This window comes from Galeopterus variegatus, unplaced genomic scaffold (genome assembly GCF_000696425.1).
Source record: "Galeopterus variegatus unplaced genomic scaffold, G_variegatus-3.0.2 Scaffold379, whole genome shotgun sequence".
Classification (NCBI taxonomy): domain Eukaryota; kingdom Metazoa; phylum Chordata; class Mammalia; order Dermoptera; family Cynocephalidae; genus Galeopterus; species Galeopterus variegatus.
In genome coordinates this window covers 57,341-79,517 of record NW_007726490.1, presented here as the reverse complement: position 1 = coordinate 79,517, position 22,177 = coordinate 57,341, and the positions used below count along the sequence as shown (strand labels likewise).

The 22,177-nt window shown below is 44.6% G+C and overlaps 1 protein-coding gene across 1 annotated transcript in view; it reads right to left on the bottom strand.

Moving 5' to 3' along the window:
- Positions 1-22,177, bottom strand: part of LOC103586803 (GDNF family receptor alpha-1) — a 59,129-nt gene that overhangs the window by 20,410 nt on the left and 16,542 nt on the right. Inside the window, exons 2-4 of the mRNA XM_008568135.1 lie at positions 11,676-11,785; positions 8,687-8,821; positions 4,679-4,860 (exon numbers count right to left, since the gene is read on the bottom strand). Coding sequence (XP_008566357.1) covers positions 4,679-4,860; positions 8,687-8,821; positions 11,676-11,785 — 427 coding nt within the window. The remainder of the gene's footprint in view (positions 1-4,678; positions 4,861-8,686; positions 8,822-11,675; positions 11,786-22,177) is intronic.

The following is a 22,177-nucleotide window of genomic DNA, read 5'->3' as shown; positions in this document are numbered from 1 at the left end:
CTTCCAAAGGCTATGCATGCAGACTCGGCTCAGGTCTCCTGTATGACTGAGCAAGCTGCTTTGCTGGTTCCTTTCTGAAATGCTGCCTTAAAGTCCCACTAGGATGAGGGGAAGAGACTTAAACCTGAGATCTGCCACCCCTGGCCTTCCGTGTCTCACCCACAGGTGTGTTTTATTTGGCTCACAAAAAAACTAGCTTTGAATGTGGCTTTCACTACTCACTAGAGCTCCTGCCAAGTGCCCACAGCTATCCTACACCCATCCTGCTCGCCTGGTTCTGAGCGCATGTCCCCTGACCTATCACATCACGTTCAGGGGCAGAGAGGGGCAGAGACAGGGAATCTTTCTCAGGGGTCCCAAACCCAGGCCCAAGGCTACAGTTCCCAGTCTCTCCGTTACTCTATGTGACCACGGAAATCATAAGTCTACAAATACCATATTAAGAGGTCTTGGCTGTAGACCAGCAGACATTTTTCCAACACTGACTTACATCTCCAAAGATATTCACTTTAAATAAGCAAAAGCATAGTCCATTTAGTTTAAATATCTTGAGATTTTTCCAGCTACCAGACCACTCAAGTGCGCAGAAGATGGAGTAATTGGTAGGATTATTAATGTTTCTTTGTTTTCCATGTGACCACTTTGTTCAAGGTAGAGGAATTTGCCAACAATGGCACAGCCTGCATCATGCTTGTTACTAATATGATGGCCAATTAATCCTGACATGGGAGCTTGGCGGGTTACCCAAAACCCAGTATTTTATCACCTCAGGGGGTTAGCACTTAGACACTTCCATTACATTTTATACTAATCAATCAACGTTCCTTTTTCAAAGCACAGCCTTTCATAGGAACCACAGATGAATCCTACATGCACCACACCGTGGCCATACATTCCCGCAAGCAGAATTGTGTCTGGTTTGTTGATAATTACACTTCGAAGCAGACTTTTGAAAATGTTTATTCGTATTTCTTCCCTTCCAAGGGGGAAATCTATCTCAAATGTTAAGACAGAAACTCTAGTCCCCAAGAGTTTTCTCATATTATTGTATATTTAAAAATATTACAAGAGGGCCCTTCTCAAGGGAGGTGAACTTTAGAGCTGCCAGAGATAGTTGACTTTCTCCAAGTCTGTTACCAATGGATCCCAAGCTGGTTGAAGTCAGCTCTATTCTGAGAAATGACATGTGTGGCTGGGACAAACGCCATGCTAAGATATTTCTAGGACCCTCTGGCAAATGGTAATTTATCTGGAGACAGCCAGGCAGGCAAAGGAAGGGCAGATGGGGAGAATGAATCTCCTGGGAACCCCACACCAAGGCAAAGTCTTAAATCAGCTCGAAGGACCACGTTCTTGGGGTGAAGGCCCATCACTCAATGCTCTCATGCCCCCAATCCTAACCTCAAATGATCCCTTCCACCATTCTTCATATAGGTCATCATCAGAAGGCCATCAGGTTGCAAAAACTTTTACTGGCAAAAAAAAAAAGTTTGACTGACTTCAGTCCTTCCTCTATCTCTGGTTTTTGCTCCGCACCTCACTATCCATTTCTAACCCCCCAAAAAAGCCCCACGTGCCCGGGTTCATAGAACAGACCGTGCTGATTTTGGTTTCACTAGCCTCTTCTTGCCTCAGTTGCCTCCTTTGTAAAAGGGAAGGATGTCTGCCACACTTGACTCGTGTGGCTTCTGAGAGGAGAAAAGGGGACAAAGCCCGCAACACGTTCTGGAAAATATAGCACACCACACCACGACAGTATTCCCTACCATGCCCCGACTGCCGACCCCCAGGCAAGGCACAACACCACCGTCCATCTCTGCAAAGGAATCACGCGGCCAACTAACTTGGGATCAGGTGTCGCACGTGACATTTGTGAAGCACCATTCTGGAGCGTTCGCTGTGCCCCACTGAATCCTCCCAACTGTAGCAGCTAGGTCACACTCGTGCTTTGTAGAAGAGGATACTGGGGCTCAGAGGGGTTAGCACTTGCCAAGGCCTCAAAGCTGGTGAGGACGGAGCAGGGTCTGACGTGGGCTTGTCTTCCAAGAAGCCCACAGCCTCATCCCCTGCCTCACGTGTGCAAACATGGCTCAAGTCGGCAGGTGTCTGGGGTTCCTGTGGAACCTTTCAGGGCCCTCTGGAAGCAAAATGCTGGTTAGCTTCAAGATATGTGGATACTGCTTGTATCTGGAGAAGAGAGGTGTGGCCATCCCTCATTTCTGGCCAGTCCCACACCTCCACGTCCCCCTCTGCCGAGAAGTTAAAGGGCACCCTGAGATAAACGCACTCTTCAATTTCGCTTTTGCCCCATTTACGAAGCAGAGTTCCTACCACTAACACAGGGAAAGGAAAGGCAGGGATTCTCCGGAGAGCTCCTGTGTACCCTGACGTTGCCAGGGCAACCCTGCCATTTACACAGCCCTGCTGGCAGGGAGGGGTGGCGGGCAGGAAAGTGACCTGTGTCGGAGGCAAAGCTGTGGTTGTCTGTGTGGCCGAGCCCAGCACTGCACCATGGAAAGCCAGGAGCAGAGACGGGGGCAGGGGGGCTGGGGAGGCAGGGACCCCCTGTGCTGACGACTCCTCTCCTGCTCACGTGGGAAACCCTCATTTCATGGAGTTCCCAATGATGACTATTCTGAGATGTCATTCATTAACTTAGAATAACCTTCTAAAAATGTTGACAAGCTGCATCTTGCCTGTTATTCTAAGTTCACGGAGGAGTACTTTTTTGTTCTTGAATGCCCATCTCCATGAAGTTTCCAAAACACAGAACGGACTGAATAAACAGACTGAATGCTGGCTCTGCAATCACCCTCTGTGCATCTGGACATGTGCAGAGAAGAAGCTGGTTTTGCTGCATCCAGAGCACACCTTTTCTCCTGGTTAGAAACCACCACTGGCCCACCTTATCCTATCCTATCACCTTATGATGATAGGGTCCTATCCCTCATCTGGTCACTTCTCTTTATTGACACCTGAAACTGAGGGGGCCCAAAGAACACAGAAGGCTGACCCAGGAAGAAGCCAGGCATCGGGCACTGAGCACCGGGCACAGCCAGATGTGAAGAAGAGACCCTGTACCCTGCCTGACTCCAGATCTGCCTCCAATTGGCCAGGGGACTTCGTACAAGTCACTTCCCTTCTCTGAAACTCAGGGCCTGCTGCAGAATAGAGCAGTTGGATGTCACAGCATCCCCCGAGCCTCCTCCTAGTTCAGGCATTCGCTGCACAGTGCCTTGGAGATGGAAGTGCTCAGGAAATGCTTTGAAGTAGGAAGAACATCTGGCTGGCCTTGGGCTGTGTGGTTTCCCCATGTGCCCTCTCCTTAGTGTTGTGTATGAGTGAGCGCATCTGAGAGTGTATGTTGGGGGTGGAGACCCAGGAGGACAGAGGACAGACACAAAAGCTCAGATGAATGACATGGAGGATACCCAAGAAGAGGGGAGACATTGGGGTGAGGATATATCAAGTAAATCAGAAGTAGAAAAACTGCCTGACACATTCTAGGGAACAAAGTGGGTTGTGGGACAAGGTGGTATTTGGCCAAAGAAGCCTAATGGTGAGAATTCCAATGAGGCCAACCTTTGGCAGGGGAATGAGATATACTCCAGTGACAGCACGGTGCCTGGCACATAAGCTACACAAATGTCCTCTTGCCCAGCACGACAGGAGGCAGATGCCACCATGTAGTCACCACTACCCACAAAATACAGAAAAAAAATGTGAACAGAATGAGGCTATTGGATTCTGAGTGATGCTTCTGTGACCCATTAGCTCTGCAGATCTGAGCAAAAGTGTTAGCTCTCTGAGCTCCCACGTCCTCAAATGAAAGAACAAGGCTACGATAGTATAGTAGTAGCATCTCCTGCATCATCAGGAGGATAACATTCAAAGAGGCAAAGAATGTGGGGATATTTTGTGAATGTATGATTAGGTAATGTCTTACTGAGTAGCTGAATACTCATTACTATGAAAGATCAATAAAAAGGCAGAATAACACTCTGCTTTTGATGAGAGGCAGGAGATCACCATTTGTATGTTGCTGTAGATCTGCCCTTGCAACCTGGATTAACTCCAAAGAAGTTTCTTGACCATTCTCACTAGTATCCAGGTACACGCCTGGTTTTGCAGGGCAACTGCTTTTGTTTGCGGAAGAACAAACCCATCCAGGACTCCACATACGAGTTAATGCTTCACTAGTAACACTGTCTCTGGTTTACCTTTGGAGAAAGTTAAGTGAATACACCACATTATGTGCAAATGGCAGTGATGGTGACAAAACCAAGAACTCCTTTCTTTTCAAAATGCTGCTGCTTTGTAAAGGACACAGAATAAGCACAGTAAATACATAAATAGCCAACCCAACTCTACCTCCCCATGAACAAAAACTTTAGGGATGCATCCACCCAGACCCTCATTTCATAGGTGACGAACTTAGGGCCAGATGCAAGTGCCTTGACCAAAGCCACACTCCTAGGAAGTGGCAAAGTCAGTTCCACAGTCTGTCTTTCTCTCTACTATACGACACATCACAATCTCCATTTATTATGTTTAAAATGTGGCTTTAAGATTCAAACCTAAGCAGCATTCACCATCTATCTCTAAATGTATCTCAGTAAATGAGTCTGTGCTGCTCCCAGAAGTGAGCTCCAAGAGAGAATCTGGACCCAGTTCTCACCTGTAAATTTGCACAAGGTGGTAAAACATGAGTGGGGATTTCATTCTCAGAACCTGCTGGCCCCGGGGGCTTGTTCCTGACCCGGAAGGCTGTGGTGGTGGTGGCAGTGGTGGTCTGTACTGGGAGGGCTGGCTGCCACACAGTCACATCAGAGCCATTGCCAAAGGCTTGAATTGCATTTTCTGCAGTAAAACAGGAGGAAATCCAATTTCAAAGTCAAGCAGCAAATGTAACAGACAGGATACACACAGCCAGAGAGGCACAGAAATTCTGATTATAGCACTGGACTTCTCTGAACAAAACCCATCCATCCATCGGCCCTACGTGGGTTGGGAGCCAGTCTTTGGGGTCAGGTGCTCAAAAATCAATTCAGTCATTAAACACTGAGCTGGACACTTAGTTATGGTTCAAATGCAAAAAAATATTTATTGTATTCCTATTTATGTGCCAGGCGCTGAGCAAGATCCTTGCCCTGAAATTCTCATCAGTCAAGCCTTTTGAAATCCCGCTTCAGATCTGTTCCTTGGGATCACGACGGTCCCATTTTCCAAGAAAACCTTGTGCTCTGTCAAAACTATATACTAAAAGCAAACTAATTAGTGCTTTTTTTAAAAAAATACATCCCTAATCATGAGACAGAGGTCACTTGGTGGCATTCACAACTGATTTGGCAGGCAAAATGCAAGCGGTTCCTTTAAAGAAAAATCTACCTCAAATCTCATCAATATCTAGTGAAAATTTAAGAAAGATTATTTTTTTCGTTTTTGCTCCCAGTCTACCAAACAAAATCTGCATAATTAGGTAGGAGCAGCTCTGTTTAAATGAAAAGTTTAAAATGCAAAACTTTAAAAGCTTATTACAATTTCATGGGATTAGATTGTTTTTGTGGCAAGAGTAAATTGGCTGTGTGTTGTTCCCCTCCCCAAAATGAATAAAAAACAGTTTTTAATCAGGTCTTCAGGGATTTGGCCTGGATTTAGGAACTTTTTTATTTCATTTTCATTGTATAAGAAATCAAATTCCTCCATTTGGGACCTGAATGTGCAAACTGTTAATATATGACTCTTAGTTCGCATTTTTTCGATATGCAAGACAGAATAATTTAAGCCTCATCTTCCTCCTCGAAGTGACATTTTGTTCTAAAATTGTTTTCCTTTAAGTTCAGCAAATTGGAAGCTTGTTTTGTACAATTTGGGGGGGCGGGCTGTAAGAAACAGCTTCAAATTAATGTAAATGCTTTTTATGCTCCTAGCTGTGGCTTACCCGGTGGGTGGAAGGTGCAGAAAGAGGTATGTACAAACCAGTTTCCTTAGATGGCCCCAGAGCAGCAACAATAAAAGCCCTTCCTTTTTCTTATTAGGACATGTTGATGCAAAAGACTCTTGCCATTTGTTAAAACTACCTGTGCTTTCCCCAGTGGTTGCCTTGCCACTTGGGAGTTTGTTTGTTCACGTGCTGGTTCATTCATTCATTCAAATATTAATGGGACATCTACTAAGTGCCAGGCACTGCTCTGTGTGCTAAACATACAAGAGAAAACAAGGGCAGCAATGAAAGATGAAAGCCCCTGTCCTCCTGGAGGTCACAGTCTGCTTGGGGAGGTAAATAAGTAAAATATGTAATGCATTAGGTGGTGAGAAATGCTGGGAGAAAAATAAAGCAAGGGGTGAGACCGGGAGCACTGAGGTGGGAGGAGGGAGTTGATATTTAGATAAAGCAGTCCAGGCAGGCTTCCTGGTGAAGGTGCCATCTGAATAAAGACTTAAGTGACAGTAACTTATATCTCACCTCCACCTCCATACCGTTCTTCTCTCTTCCCCTTACATCTGCCACGCACTTGGCTTGAAAATAGCTGTTTCCTCCCCGCCAAAAGAAGGAAATAATAGGTTGGAGTTGTCCATGATAGGGGAATTTGGGAGAGGTGTGGCTTAACCTGAAGGGAGTAGAACTGGATTTCTACATTTGGGTTGGAATCTACAAATTCCAATTTCTTCTACTTTAGAGGCTTTGCAAGAAACTGAATTTACAGCCCTGCGTCTTTGGTGCTGTACGTCCCATTTAGTCACAGTATAGATGAAATGACTGTGAAAAATTCTAGCTGGCTTTGGCCCCTGTTGCAGACCAAATGCATTTATTTTTATTGAAAAGTTATTAGCAATAAGATACCAGACTTTTCTCCCCTTCACCAAAATGTTATTAAACAGGGACAACTTTAATTTCTCTGTAAGGGAGAAGTTTTCTAGCCAGCCTCAGTAAAATCTTTTCTCATACTGACCTCTATTGTCATTGTTTTATCTTCATTAAAACTTGCATTCTGCCAGAAGAGTGCAGGATGTGAAAAAGAGTGCAGACACATATAAATATATATGTGTGTGTATATATGTGTGTGTGTGTGTGTGTGTGTGTGTGGAAGAGTGCAGGATGTGAAAAAGAGTGCAGACACATATAAATATATATGTGTGTGTATATATATGTGTGTGTGTGTGTGTATGTGTATATATATATATACACACACATATATATTTTAAAGACCAAACAAGAGGTCCAAGATGCAATTCCTTGGTTTGTCCAGTGTCTTAACGAATGCCTTCCTACTTGCAACCAGTTTTGTGGGTTTGAATTTCATTTAAGAATCCAAAAGCTTGCTTTATTTTTAAGAGGACCAAAGCAACTGACTACAGTGACATTATTTGAAGTCCCTAGTCAGTCAATGACATAGATTTCTCTTTCCAATAAAGGAAATGAAGAAGAGGTTTTAGCAGTAATACTCAAAAGCTTTTTGTGTGTGTACATGGTAAATTATAGCTAATGACTTAGAAATCAGTCATCATACATCTGAGCATCATGGAGCAATTGTCACTTGAGGACAGGGCTTTCAGAGGGTTGGCTGAACCTTGATTTCTAGAAACAGTCCATCTCTCACACCAGGAAGCCAGACCTGGTCCCTGATGTGCAGGCCCATGTCCTTGTCCAACAGGCTCTTCAATATCAGACATGAACAAAGTCCTTAGGAGACAGAGGGCTGCAAAAGGAACCCAGGCTTTGGATCCTAACTCTGACATGGATGGTCTATGTGAATACCCAGCTGTAAGATGGAGATAATAATAGCTATGTCCCCTAGGACTCTTGTGCAGATTGCAGTAAAGGACGTAATGTATATTAAACTCCACACAGAGTGAGTTTGAACACCTCGAAGGCACCCAATCACTGGTGGCTGCCATAAACATGGGTGAAATTTTCAAGCACCTCAGCTGGATTGTCACCTAGCGGATGCACGTCAGGGAGATCTGGCACAGTGCTTTTGGAATTTTTCTAATGAATGCCTGTTGTTCACACCCGTATATTTCTCTCAATCCTTGTCCCTTTGGGAAACATGTTTCCAAATTGCCTAAAGAATTCTGAAATAATAACCGATTCTGTTTCCAAGCAGGAGCACCATCCCCCCACCAAGTGTTTATCTCATCTCCCGAGATAACCAACATCCTGAGTCCCCTGGCCGCGTGGCAGGTTTATCCCACTCAGAACTGCTGCTTCTCCTCTGAGCCAGCCCTCAGCATCCACGGGGCTATTGATGTTAACATTCTAATTTTTCTCAGAGAGTCCTCGGAGGCCTAGCCCCATCTAATTTGTCTGAGCTTCTCACATTGTATATTCCACGCAGGTTTCAAGAACCTTTGGAACAGACTCTCTGCTGGTTGCCAAGATCAAAATTTGATCTGTGGGTAGAGGCGTTCTCTGAACACATAATGTGCCCCCAGTTATATGAACCTCTTGCTCTCTCAGGCCGTTAGGCTCCCGCTCTTGGCGGCACCCAGTTCATCCCTTGCTTGGTTCCCCACTGTCTTACACGGTGTAGCCAAAAGGAGCCAGATTCACTATCCCTGATCAGGAAAAAGGGGACAGAGAAAGACAAACAGAGAAAGCAGACAAAAGAAACAAGGAGGCACATACAGCTTGAGTTCGGAGAGGAAAACATGCTTGTCTGTTTCTTATTTTTAAAAAACTCACTAAGACATGTATTATCCTTGAAGAAATTCAAAAATTTCAAGCACTCTTCCAAGTCATTCCCGCTGTTGTTACAGTCGCACCACGGGGCCACGCTGAGGCTACTGGAGTCTATGTAGTTGGGAGTCATGACTGTGCCTAAAAGAGTAAAAACAAGGTATTTTATTCTTGTGTGATGATACAGACTTTTCTAAAGCCTAAAAAGAAGCAAATGGTCCTCTGACGGTGGATGCACTGTGGATAATTACAAACATTGTGTTTGCTGAGTGAGAAATTATGTTAAGCAGTGCATTTTCTTGGCAACTTATCTTGAGCATGTGAAATAATTTACACATTTACTTTAAAAATTTTAACAGAACTGCTTGAGCTACACTTAGGGTATTTTATTTTATTCTATTTTATTCTTGCCCAAATGGTATGGATGTCATGGAGTAGAGAATTAACCAAGAATGCATGAGTTGCCAAATCCCTTGCATTTTCTTGAAAATGTCATTAATCTTCAGAAATAGATAGAACTGGGCTTACATATCTTAAAAATCCTTTTAGAACTTTGAATCCACTTCGCTCAGAAGCCAATGGCTTTTTTAGAGTAACACAGGGAAGCTAGAAGCTTCCTAGGACTTACCCCACGTCATGAATGTATAGAAATGTACATATCGAGTCTCCTGCTTACCAGATTCTCAACTGATTTAAATAAAGTCTTCCAAGTTGTAAAAGAATTGGAAACAAACAGTAAAAATCCTCCAAACCAATGGCTTCTAGAATATTGTCTCTAGATCCTCCATAGTCCTCAGAGAAATGCTGGGTGGTCCTTCCTGCCTACATCTGGTGGTATTCATGGTTTTTCTGATGAATTCTATACTGGCACAAACACATAATGCATTTATACTTAATACAACCCAAATGTATTCAGGGTGGCTCATACCAGGCAATGCCCACTGATGCCAAGAAGTCTTCTGTTTTTATATATTTTGTGGAAGTGAGAAGTAAAAGTTGGTCAGTAATCCACAGGATATATTTGGTTCACAAACAGAAAAACTATTTTTTGGTAAGCTCCTCTGGGTCAAGGGCATATTGCCATTGCCCTATATTCTTTACTGACTTAAACTAAATAATATCCCATCATACCTTGAGATGAGAATTTTAACCCAAGCACAGAGAGGAAAGAGGCACCCCAAACACGGAGTGTGGAGGCTGAGACCATTGTATGCCTGACCTTATTGTGGATCCCTAACATATGGAAGAAGTAGAAACAAGCTTTGTGCAGACAAAGTTAGAATCCAATGACCCAGGAACCAGCAGAGAAGGAGAGAGCCAGACCAAAGAGAGAAACCACTTTCAGTCTGTAGAGTGCCTGCCTCTTCTAGGTGTTCCCCCTTTTCACCATCCTCAGGTATGTAAGGGTTTGCCAAGCCTAGTAATAACCTCACAGAAATGCTGGCAGTAGCTCACCTTGGCCACTCACAGAGGAGTCAATGAGCTTGTATGCCTGGAAGGACACAGACCGAAGTGTGAACAGTGATTACACTGGGGAGTGGGATTGTAGATACCTAACATTTTGTTCATGGACTCTTCTGTATTTTTTAAAAATTTTCTACAATAAGTATATCTTAATTACTTCTGTTATTTCTGTAATTCCATAGTTGATAAATTAATCCCCAGTAGAGACTAACTTATTAAAGAAGAGGAGTGAGTGCAAATTTGGAGCACAGGCTTAAGGATCGTACACTCATTGGCCAGGTCAATAAAAATGGTAAATAACTGGCGAAAGGTATCACTCAAGGAAGCACTGTCCTTTCAAAGAAGTTGGGAGTAATGAATGGACCAGGAACCTGTGAAATCCCTGCATTAAGTACTGTCGTCGTTACCTTCATTGCTTTTCCCAAAGGCTCCTACTGGAGACACTCTGGTGGCAAAGACTTTAGTCTGTGCTGTCATTCTTGGTGGGAGGTTCTTCCTGCTCGTGACATGTGTGACCCTGACACAGACACCCGGCAGGAACACTGTCGTTACCTTCATTGCTTTTCCCAAAGGCTCCTACTGGAGACACTCTGGTGGCAAAGACTTTAGTCTGTGCTGTCATTCTCGGTGGGAGGTTCTTCCTGCTCGTGACATGTGTGACCCTGACACAGACACCCGGCAGGAACACACACCCTTGCTGAGCCATCACGCTTCTGACAATTGTGATTTCCCTTGCCCTTCCACACCCTTCAATGTGTGTTCCTTCTCAGATGTCAACTGTGACAGAGCCCTGTCACCAAGGCTTCTACTGTCCCTGGTACCTGAGACACCTGCCTTTCCTCCTGCGGCCCTGTTTAGCCATGGGCACAAGTTCACCTCCCTTTCTGACTCTCTTCCCACTCACCAGTGTCTTGTTTCATCGCACTGTTTTCCCAAATGCTGAGAACATGGTTCTTCTAAAGCCTCCGGTCTTGAAAAACAGAACACACTGTTTCTGCTATGTCTGTTTTCAGCAAAAAATTTAGCCTAAATCACCCCCTGCACACTGGGAGTTGAATTACCAAGAACATTAATGGCAAGAAGGACCCAAATATTTAGGGTTATTTCCAAAGAGCCATTTCTGAGAAACAGCCTTTTTGATTTGACTAGATTGAATGACTCCCAAGCTCCCTTTCTCCAAAGTTCCCTAATTCAATTAACTTTGACCTGCTCTCTTCTCCATAACCAGGCTTTTCCCCTACTTTGGTTCTGCGTGGTCAGTTCCCCAACTGAGACGCTTTGCACGCCTTCCACTTGCAGTATTCCTGCTCCTTAATAAACCTGCTCCCTGCCTTTGCCTTTCACACATCCATTATCTTTTTTTTTTTTTCCTTCTTTTACAGGTGAGTCCTAAAGGGCCTATTATCAAAACCCCAGCACAGAGGGTTACCAGGAGATTTTCACTTTTGCAGGCATCAGCAGGCTACAGTGCAAAGAGTGCAGGTATTTGTAAACCCGGCCCTTCTCCCCTCCTGATCCTCCCCGCTCGTACCAATAAGCCCCGAGTAGGCGAGGAGGCAGTCAGCGTAGTTCTCCTTCAGACAGCTGCTCACAGACCTTGACTCTGGCTGGCAGTTGGTAAAAAAATCCGCAAGGCGAGATCTACAATAGAAAGAAAGCGGGGGGGAGATGTGCTTTAAAACATCCTAAGCCTCTGGACAGACATAACTTTTCTTTATTCCTCTGTTGATATGCCTTGTTACACCTACACACAAAATATTGAAATGGGAGCTATTAAAATGTTGGCCTCTTTCCTTATACAACCCCCAACTATCCCCTCCCCGAGCCCTCGCCCACCTGTGTGTGTCTGCTTATTTGGAGAGAAGTCTTCAGGGCCTATAACTAGAGAAATGTAAAGGCTTTGAAGTTGCCATTCAATATTTATTTCTGACTAGACTTATTTGCATCTTTAGGAAATATGCTTCTCCACACACTCACCGGAGACCCACACTGGGAAAATATTTACTTTATACAGAAACATGTCCCTGGCATCAAAATAGGATCCTACAGCCCATCTGCTCCCATAATTCCTACTGGCTTTAAGAACACTTGTATCTGTCTCATAAGTCTTCTCTCATCTACCAGCCCAGGGGGCAGTGATTTATCCCAGCCGGTGACACTGAGGGGGAGCTTGCCTTTCAGGAAAGGAAGGGAAAGGCGACAGGGTCAGGGAGGATCGCTCTGGGCGCAATCGTGGGCCTTTGGTTGGAGGCACTGCCCGGAGGGTGCACAGATCAAAGTGCAGCACCTGTGTGCACTTGGGGAACTTTCCAAGGATTGGCACTTTCCACCCAGAAGCCCTGGGTGGTAATGAAGTTGCAAAGACCAAGAAGTGGAGAGAAGCTGCAGACACGCTGGTCTGGGAGGAAGAGGACTCTTTGTGGCCAACTGGCTGTTTTTCATTCTGAAGAGGATATTGTTGGAGAAATTCTGAATGAGAGCTGAGCCACCTCTGAGGTCATCTCAGCAGACAACAGCTCTGTTCCTATGGAAGAACATAATGGAATTCACGAGAATTTAAATTACCCGACGATTATGAGAGACAATGGGAGGTTGTCTCGGTTTTCTTCTGTCTTTTGCTCACCAGAGTTGGCTGCTGACATTCCCAAGGCTATTTTTACTTTTTTTCCACCCAAGAAACTGTATTTACTTAGCATACTTTATGGTATAAACAAGCTTGAGATGGTGGGGCCACGCAGTGTAGCATGTGTGGGGATCATGACGGTTTGTAGGAAGCACATTATGCATCCATTTTCTACAATTTTAACTAGAAGGGGAGTTAAAAGGCCTTATGACATTATCTGAGTCCACAGTACACTGCAAAGGCCACAGGGTGTTCATGTGGGGTTGGTTCTCCCATTCAACCTTTGTAAACGAGGTGTGCCCTGCCTCCCTGTCTATGCTGATCTGGTGTGCTCTGTGTGTTGTGCGCCTGGCTCCAACACGACGAATCCCTGGAGCGGGTGCTGGATGTCTGCTTTATTTTCTTTCCACAGCACCTGACACTCCTCAGAGAGGCCCTTCACAATGCTTCCCGAGCAAGGCCATGTGCTGAAGCTAAGCAGCTTGGCCAAATCCTCCAAATGAGGCTGTGCATGCGTGTGTGCGCGCCTGGATCTCAAACCACGGTCTATGCCTCGCTGGTGTTTTCTGACTTTAATTGAACACACTGAAAGATATAAAACCTGGCTATTTTCTGTAGCCTAGTTAAAGGATTTATTTTGTGGAAGAAATCCCTAAAGGTGGCTCAGGCTTACTCAACTGGCTCCAATGGCATCCAGCTTGGATTGAGTGTTAATTTCAGAAGAATTTTCCTGGTCATGAAAGTTAATGATCTAGTGGTACTGGGCTTCTAACTTTGCAAAGGCCAACTGCGGTTCCAGCAGCTGGGGCTCCAGTTCTGCACACAACCTGGCCCGCTGAACAGCTCTCTGACCTGACAGCCCCAGGCTCCCAGCCTATCCCCAGAGAGAGATGAAAGGTCGCTCTATCTCTGCGTGTCCTGTTTCTTGCAGTCTCTCCAGCAGACTATTAACTGAACAACACTGTGATGCGGATTACTATCCTTCAGCGCGAGGTTAATGCCACTAGACTCATTTTGCTTAACAACCTCAGAATTAACTCACAATTGGACGCTGGAATGAAAGGCTAATTGAGCCAGTCTGCTGCAGAAAGCATAGACCCAATTGGGAGGATAAAACTAAATACACTGCTCAAAGCAGAACCCCAGGCAGGCTGCTTTTTGAGAGAAGATGGTCAGCACATATCTTGGCCCTACAACAAACACAGCCAGTGGATGCAAAGAGCTTCAACATAAGAGCACATACAGCATTGTTAAAACGTTAACATGTCCACAACTCTATCTGATTTGACCCACCTCCTTCTGACATTTATATCTGCAGACATGATGGTCACATTATAGGATTCACATTTTACAGATAGAAAAACTGAAGTAAGAAGTTTATTCTGAGTTATGCTTGGGCCAGCTCATTACTGGCCGACTGTTACATTTTCAGGAATTCCCTGAGTTGGTTAACATCACAGTGATAGCTTGAACATGGACATAGTGGGAGAATTTACACCACAGTAATCAGCAAACACTATAAACCAGGGCTTTGCGCTATTCTTGGAGAACTGGTTGTTAAATACAAGGGTACTTCAGAAAGTTCACGGAAGGATTTGTATTACCTTTCAGTTCTATTTTTCCATGAACTTTTTGCAGTATCTTTGTAGTAGTGGAGTCAACATGTACGGTTTTAAATCCTGGTTCCACTACTATTTCCTCTAGTCTAACTTTACTGAGCCTTCATTTCCTCATCTGTAAAATTAGGATAATAAAATAATAGCACCTATCTCATTATAGTTGTCAGGAAAAAATACACAGTATGTAAAACCATATACCTAACATATACTAAATATTTAATTTGTGTTAGATATTATCTAGTATTGGCGTATAATTTTATCATATAATTTTAAACACTACAGAGCTACAGAAGCTGGTTTCAGAGAGGCTGTGATATTGGGACCAAGCCTTCAAGGATGTGTAGGATCTGTCAGGTAAAGGTGGAGGACGGTATTCCAGGCAGAAGGAAACAGCATGTGATAAAGTAACAACCACACTCATAATAATCCCAGGGTAACAATTATGGAGTGTTGGTATGTGCCAGGCACTGATTTAAGTGCTTGACATGTATTGAAACATTCATTCAACCCTCACGACAATCTTATTAGGTGATACTACCAGACCCATTTTACAGATGAGGAAACTGAGGCATGGAGAAGTTAAGTAACTTGCTATAGGTTGTAGAGCTTGTGGTGGAGCTGGAATGTGACCACATTCGATCTGCCTCCACAGCTGGAGATCATTCTCAGCCACTACACTAACACATGCATTGTCCAAAACATTGCTAGTTGTCCTCTCAGGATGGCCAGACACAGGATGCAAACAGAGAGTGTTGGGAGATGATGCTGGTAAGATCTTGAAAAGTCCTAAATGCCCTAAGAGTTGGGACTTTATCCTAAAAGCAGTGGGAGCCACTGAGGGATTTTAAACAGAGAAGTAACATAATCACATTCGCATATTAGGAAGATTCTCTGTTCTCTCGGTTGTTCAGCAAAGATTTGCTTAAGAGCTACCATGTACCCTCTCTGTTCTAGCAGCAATGGAGAGAGCAGGAAGCTGGCCAAAGTTGGGAGGGACGGCTCCCTAGGAGACTGGCCACAAACCAGAGCAAAGAACTGGGGGACTGAGGGGAAGAAGGAAGGAGCATGTGCTGAATGGTGGGTATGGCTAGAATGCAAGTCAAGCCTGCAGGAAGAGGGGCAGAATCAGGACACGGACAACTCAGCAGACAGTGGAGCAGTGGTGGGAAAGACAGGAGGACAGGTTTGCAAGGCAGAGAGTAAGGATGGTCATGGCTGCGTTGAGTTCATGGTACCGTGGGGAAGAGCTCTGGATCCTTCATCTGTCCAGGCACCAACGACTGCCCGAGCACCTACTGTATGCACAGCTCTAGCACCCCAGGACACCCCTTCTGCACACACACTCCCTGCCCACTCTGGTTATGAATCACACTGTAATTGGTTTCAATGGCTTCCCTGCCTCGGCTGCTGTGATCCAAACAAGGAAGCCTAAATGTCCGGTATGGGATTAACAAAGAAACTGCACAATTGGATTTCTTCTGGAGACATGAAATCTCCATGACTACAGCAGTGATGAGCCCTTATTGTTTTTCTCTGAGAAAATGAAAAGGAAATGAATAGGCACAAATGTGGAAATGTATCGCCCTCAGTGAGAGAAAATCTCCCACCCTTTAGAGAAAAAGGCAGGGAAATGCCAAAATGGCCTGAGGAAATCTGCGAAAAAAAGGGGGGTTTATACAGAAAACAACATCTTAAAGGAAGCATGCTGCTAACTGGAAATAGAAAAATGATTATAATGATAAAATCTAGGAGAGTCTTCTCAAACAGCAGATGGTCTTTTGACAGTCGGGGGGGAAATCGTTTACTTACTCTGCAACAGTTTTAGGAAAATAGTGTAATGGAGAGCAGGTAAAAACATACCACTAATGCCCAATTTAACTCATCCTGGATTATCATAATCTTTTAAATGTTTTTCCAGGACAAATCCCATACTTGGACCCAAGCCGTGTGGCTGGTGGAACTGAGCCCTGGACAAAAGATTGTGAGATCTTGAATGGGATCCAGGCTCTGATACTGATTAACCAGAGTTCCAGAGTATGTTCAACTTCCTAGTTCCTGGGAAATAGTCTATGGGACACTCCAGGTTCCCTAGAACACAAACGAAAAAACAGCCCTTATTTTCAAAACATTATTATTCTTACCCATATTCCATTCTGCCATTACCCGTGATTTTAGTGTCAAAGCATTTGGTTTCCTTTGAGTCTAAGGAACAAGGTTTTTCTAGCAGATCCCCACATCTCACAGACAAGACAGCCAAGGGCCAGAGAAGCTGAGTGCCTGCTCAGAGTCACATGGCAGGTGGCTGCAACGGCAGTCCCTGGAAGAGGAATTGCCAACTGCCTGTAACAGCACTGGAGGGGAGAAATGTAGAGGCTGTTTGACTTTAACTTCCCTGGGATTTTATTGAAGTCATCAAATGTATACTTGCCTTCCCCTGTCACCATGGACTAGATCATTCTTCAGAGAGCTCTTCCTGATGCTCCCCTGACTCCAGACATGCAGTGGGCACTCTGAAGGTAATGCAGGAGCACAGGAGGGGCCGGGGGACACAGATGGGACCCTGCACAGGTGAGGGTGAGTCTTTCAATGAGCCAGGCCGTTCTCCTTCATGAAGGGGTCTTCTGGGGCCCCCCAGTGACTGTACAGGACTATAGGATTTGACCACCCAGTAGAAGGATCCCTTTCTTGAACTACTTGTGTTAAGAAGTCACTGAAGTTTCCCTCTGAACCCAATGTGAACATTAGGGCTTCAAAGTCTCGATTTTTAGGTCACTTCACTTGGTTTCTGAAAGGTTTCTCAACGGGTCAGTTAGAGGAGACCAAGCATGACAGAGCAGAAGGTCCGTAGATAGGCGTGGAAGGGGCACACACCTGCTCCTAATCCCAGTTCTACCTTTTCCACTCTTGCACATTAGCAAGTTATTTAATTTCTCCAAGCCTCAGTTTCTTCACCTGGAAAATGGGGCCAGTGCTATGTATGGTCACTTTAAATGGCTTAATGACAATCATATAATGCTCCTCATCCAGAACCCAGAATACACCAGTTGCCCAGTGAAATTTTACTTACATCCCTTCATCTTTTCTCCCCAATTCCTGGCCCATGCTAATGTTAAGCCTTGCCGCAAGACACACACAGCAAGCTCAACATAGGGAAACATACATCTTAATCTATCTTCTGCTGGCCCTTAGATTACATTCTAAGAACAGATTATATCTGTGTAACTGAAGGCATCAACTTTGACCAAAACAAATTTGAGAAGCCAGGAATCCTGTGGCATTACTTAAAACCTCTCAGTCACATGATCTCATAGAACAAATTCATTTTAAGAAAAGCTACTTTTTCCCAGGGGCTTAGACAAAAAAGATATATTTTTTAAGTGACTGTCAGTAAGTTTTTTAATACTGCTAATATCTTATGCAGAATAAAAAAAATTTGAAAAACATGCTGCTAATATTAGACCAAGGATGACAAAGCGAGAGCACTGGGATGGTAATTGTCTGGTCTAGTGACACAAAACAGATTTTTCCTCTTTCTGTTTTTAGAAAATTACCTTAGCCCTTATTCTCCAGCAGCTGACTGGAGTGCACATCTGGGAAGCATCCTTCAGGAATTAGAGCCTGTATTAAATACATTTTGCAGGGGTGTTATTCTGCATTGCTATTCCTCACTTGTGTCATCTGCTCCAGCTTCCTGGAACAAAGGCCTAGCATTTGCTGGGGAGTGGGCTGTGGAGCTGGGGGCTGAGCCTGGGTCCTCCCCTGCCTGGGAGTGAGTGTGGAAGCAAGTCGGCAAGTCAGCATGGACGCTCTGGAGCAAAGGCCCTGGGGCAGACCCACAAGCTCTAGGTGCAAAACTCTGCACATCTTGTGTTCATCAGCCCCTCAACGTGGGTTTCCACTCATGGTGGGATTATTAAAGCCCAGCCAATGGATGTGCTTAGGGTGACTTAACCAGACCATGACCACGTGTCGTTGGGAAAGAGCACTACAAGGTCCAAAAAACCTCTGAAACTTCCCTAATGCATTTTCTGAAACCGGAAGACCCCTGTGGCTAAGAAGAGATCAATACCTGTTCCCCCCAAATCCCTGCTCAGCCTCACCTGATATCTGGGAGGCCCCATACCACTTAACAAAACCCTGGGACGGCTCTGATCACTGTTGCTCCTCCAGCTCCTTTGTCAGGCTCCTCGGCGGGTCCTGGTTACAAGGGCTTTCCTTGCAGTTTGCCTAGTATATGGGTCACAGGAGGCTGCTGTCACTGCACTCTGAGCCTGCCCCACAGGGGCTCTGACAAAGCCTTGCCTACTGAGGAAGGAGTTCCAGCAATGCAGGTGGAGTCCCGCATTGTTTCAGTCCACACATCCTGCCTTGGGTATCTCTCCAGGTAGAACATTCAGCAAAAGCAGGCTGCAGGCCAGTCAGGCCGTGCTTCCTTAGCCTTTCTGAACCCATCAAAATGTAGCAGCCCCTATGGAAAATCTGGGTCAGCATCTAATCAGTTCTGGCATCCCTCCTGAAGCCACCTTGCAAGAACACTGACAGCCGTCAATCAACATCCACAGAGCAGCTGACAGGGCTGGACAGCTACTGTCTACCCAGCAAACATGAAAAGCAAGTCATGGTAGTTGGCAAGGGAATCTATTTCAACCTAGAAGGGGCTTTTCGCTGCCTCTGATTAGATACCCCAGAGCTGTCCTTTGGCCGGGACACCCCTCTCCTCTGCCCTCAACCAATGTCTCCAAGGCACAAACTGATGGTTGTGGTACAAGCAAACTATAAGTGGCAATGGGAACCTGGAAAAATCACAAACAACCCTATGCTGCACGGCCAAGTCAAGTTGTTTTGTGTTACCCATGCTACACTTTGTCCATTAGTGTAGAAAATCTAGCTCTGGTTGTACTTGTTTTTTTTTTTTTGTCCTTTTTGTCTTTTTTCGTGACCGGCAATGGGATCGCAACCCTCGGTGTTGCGCCCGCACCTCGCTCAGCCAGTGAGCCACCGGTCTGTATGTGGGATCTGAACCCTTGGCAGGAGCGCCGCTGCGCTCCCAAGCGGCGCACCGTAGCAGTGCGCCACCGGGCCGGCCCATGGTTGTACTTGTTTTTAAGGGAAGAAATTGAAGGATAAAAGAAATTGGAAGTTTTCTGATGATGAAACAATCATAAAGCTCTCAGATATCCAATAGTTGTCTGCTGGGATAACTGCCAGAGACAAGTATGTTAAAATTCCTTAAGAGTAAATCTTATCCAATAAGTCTTATATTTCTGCAGGGAAACTTTGAAAATCCGTTTTGTGACTTTAGGCCACAAGGAGAAATAGAAATCTAGATGTTCAACCAATCTTTCACCAGTAGAACCACATCTTAAAACCTAAGAGCAACATGGTGTCAATTTACTTCATGTGGAATTTGGCAGGCACCTTTATATTCAGGAGTGAATTACAGAAGCTGCCTGGTATTCATTTTGAAACTCTAAGAAGCTCCATGTCAACTGCTCAGGAACCCTGGACTGCAAAGGTCACCCACCATGGCTTCATTTAATTATTTATGCTCACCCCTGCTTCAGAAGGAATTTTGAGACACATTCAGATGTAGCTGTGATGCAAAAGAATAAATGTAAAAATTAATGAGGAAATCAGGGATCATAGAAAAGATATAACTAGTGGTGTAGTTAGTGCAAAATGCGCACATACCCCTGACTAGATGAAAGCTACACATTTGGTTCTGAGCTTTCTAGAAACCCCTGGGAAGAGGGGCAAAATAACCAGTTCCACAATTCACGATATCCTGAAAATTAAAAACAAGATAGATGCTCAGGAGAAAAACTATGTGTGGTAGGCAGAATACCTACCTATGGGGCATCTTTGAGCCCCAAAGGAGTCTACACTCAAATCCCTGGAACCTGAAAATATGCTGCCTTACATGGCAAAAGGGACTTTGCAGATACGGTTGTTTATGGATCTTGAGGTAGGGAGATTATCTCGGATTCTCCAGGTGGGCCCAGTATAATCACAAGGGTCCTTAAAAGTGGAAGAGGGAGGCAGGTGACAAAGTCAGGGTGATGGATATCAGACAGCCTCAACTGGCCTTTGCTGGTTTTGAAAATGGAGGAAGGGGCCACGGGCCAAGAAATGAAAGCAGGGAAAAGGTGAGGAAATGGACTCTCCCCTGGGCCGTCCAGACTGAATGCAGCCCTGCTGACACCTTGATATCAGCCCAGAGAGACGCGTGTCGGTTTCTGACCTATAGACCTGTAAGAGAATAAATTCATGTTGTTTAAAGCCACCAAGTTACCATCATTTGTTACAGCAGCAATAGAAAATTAAAACACTACTAAAAAGCAGTAGAAAGTAGGGGTTTTAAATATAGAATTTAAAGATGAATTAGGACTCAAATTTCGATTCAACCACTTCCTAACCATGGCATTTGTGGCAAGTATCTTAACTTCTTTGAAGCTTCATCAACTCAGGTTAAATGACAGGAAGTCCCTCAAACTGTAACTGGGGGAGGTAGGTATACCTGACACCTAGCACCTGTTTACCACTGCTCCTGATTCCTGGGGAAGGACAGTACCTCATCAGTGCTGGTGTCTTCTGTTCCAGTCTAGACCCGCCCAGGGGTCCACACTGAGCTTGAGACTATGAAGTCCTAGGCCACAGATGACCACACTGGTGATTTCCCCTAGAATTCACCTGCTAATAACTTGGCATATGAAATGTTTTATCCTGAGGTCACTAGCCCAAGTGTTTAAGGCCTGCATGTGCTCAGTTAACTTATGATTAATATAAGGCTTATTCCTACTATTAAGACCAAGAAGAGATTTCTTCCATGAGTCCTCAATATCTTCAAGTAGAGCAAAACCTTTCATAAACCAATAGACTTATACCCCAGAAATGGGTTGAGCTGATTTTGCTGGTTACTACATGTGATCTGTACACACGCCCTCCACTGGTCGGGCAATTGAAGCCTCAGATCTGTGTTCACCTAAGGAGATGTCTGTACTCTCAGAAGGAAGTGTTGATATTTACAGTCAGAGAAACTGAACTCTAATTAACGTAGGGAAACACAGGTAAATTCTAGAAATTATCACAAACGCTTCTTGGCCTCCTTCAGTCAGACCTTGCTTCTTTGAGGGTTCCCAAAAGATGCAAAATTAAAATTGCAAAGGCTCTCTTCACTTTTAATAATTTGTAAAACCCCTCCCCTTACCCCCACACCCAAAAGACAAGCACTAAATACCTCTGTGGCACCTGAGCCCCAAGCTCTGCTCCGCGGAATATTAATTTACCTTCTGCACATTAAAGGAGCCTAGTTTCTCAGTGCCCTGGGAGCAGTGGGGAACGGGTAAGGCAAACGGATATCTAAACGGCTAACAACCCACACTTGCACAGACAAACTTTAAAGAGAAGCATATGAAAATAAGATCTCCTATTAATCTTTAGCAGGCTTGCAGACTTTCTAAGAAAAATTGTATTCAATAGTAAATATACACTAGGTCATTTTTCTTCCAGGCAAGTTGTTTTAAGGTCAACAGAGACTTTGAGCTTCGCAAACAACTAGTCCCCTAATATCTTCCTTCCTAGATAGGACATGGAGAATATCACTACTGCTCAGGAGACAGGGAATTGTAGCGTCATACGTCAAAAGAATAAATCACTCCATTGCTATCAGATGGTACTTCCCCAGTTTTTGGAAAATCCATATCTCTTTTTAGCAACCCATTTTCATGTTTAATATCTTATCAATAGTACCCCACTTCCCAGCCCTATTTTCTACATTTTACCTAAAGTTCT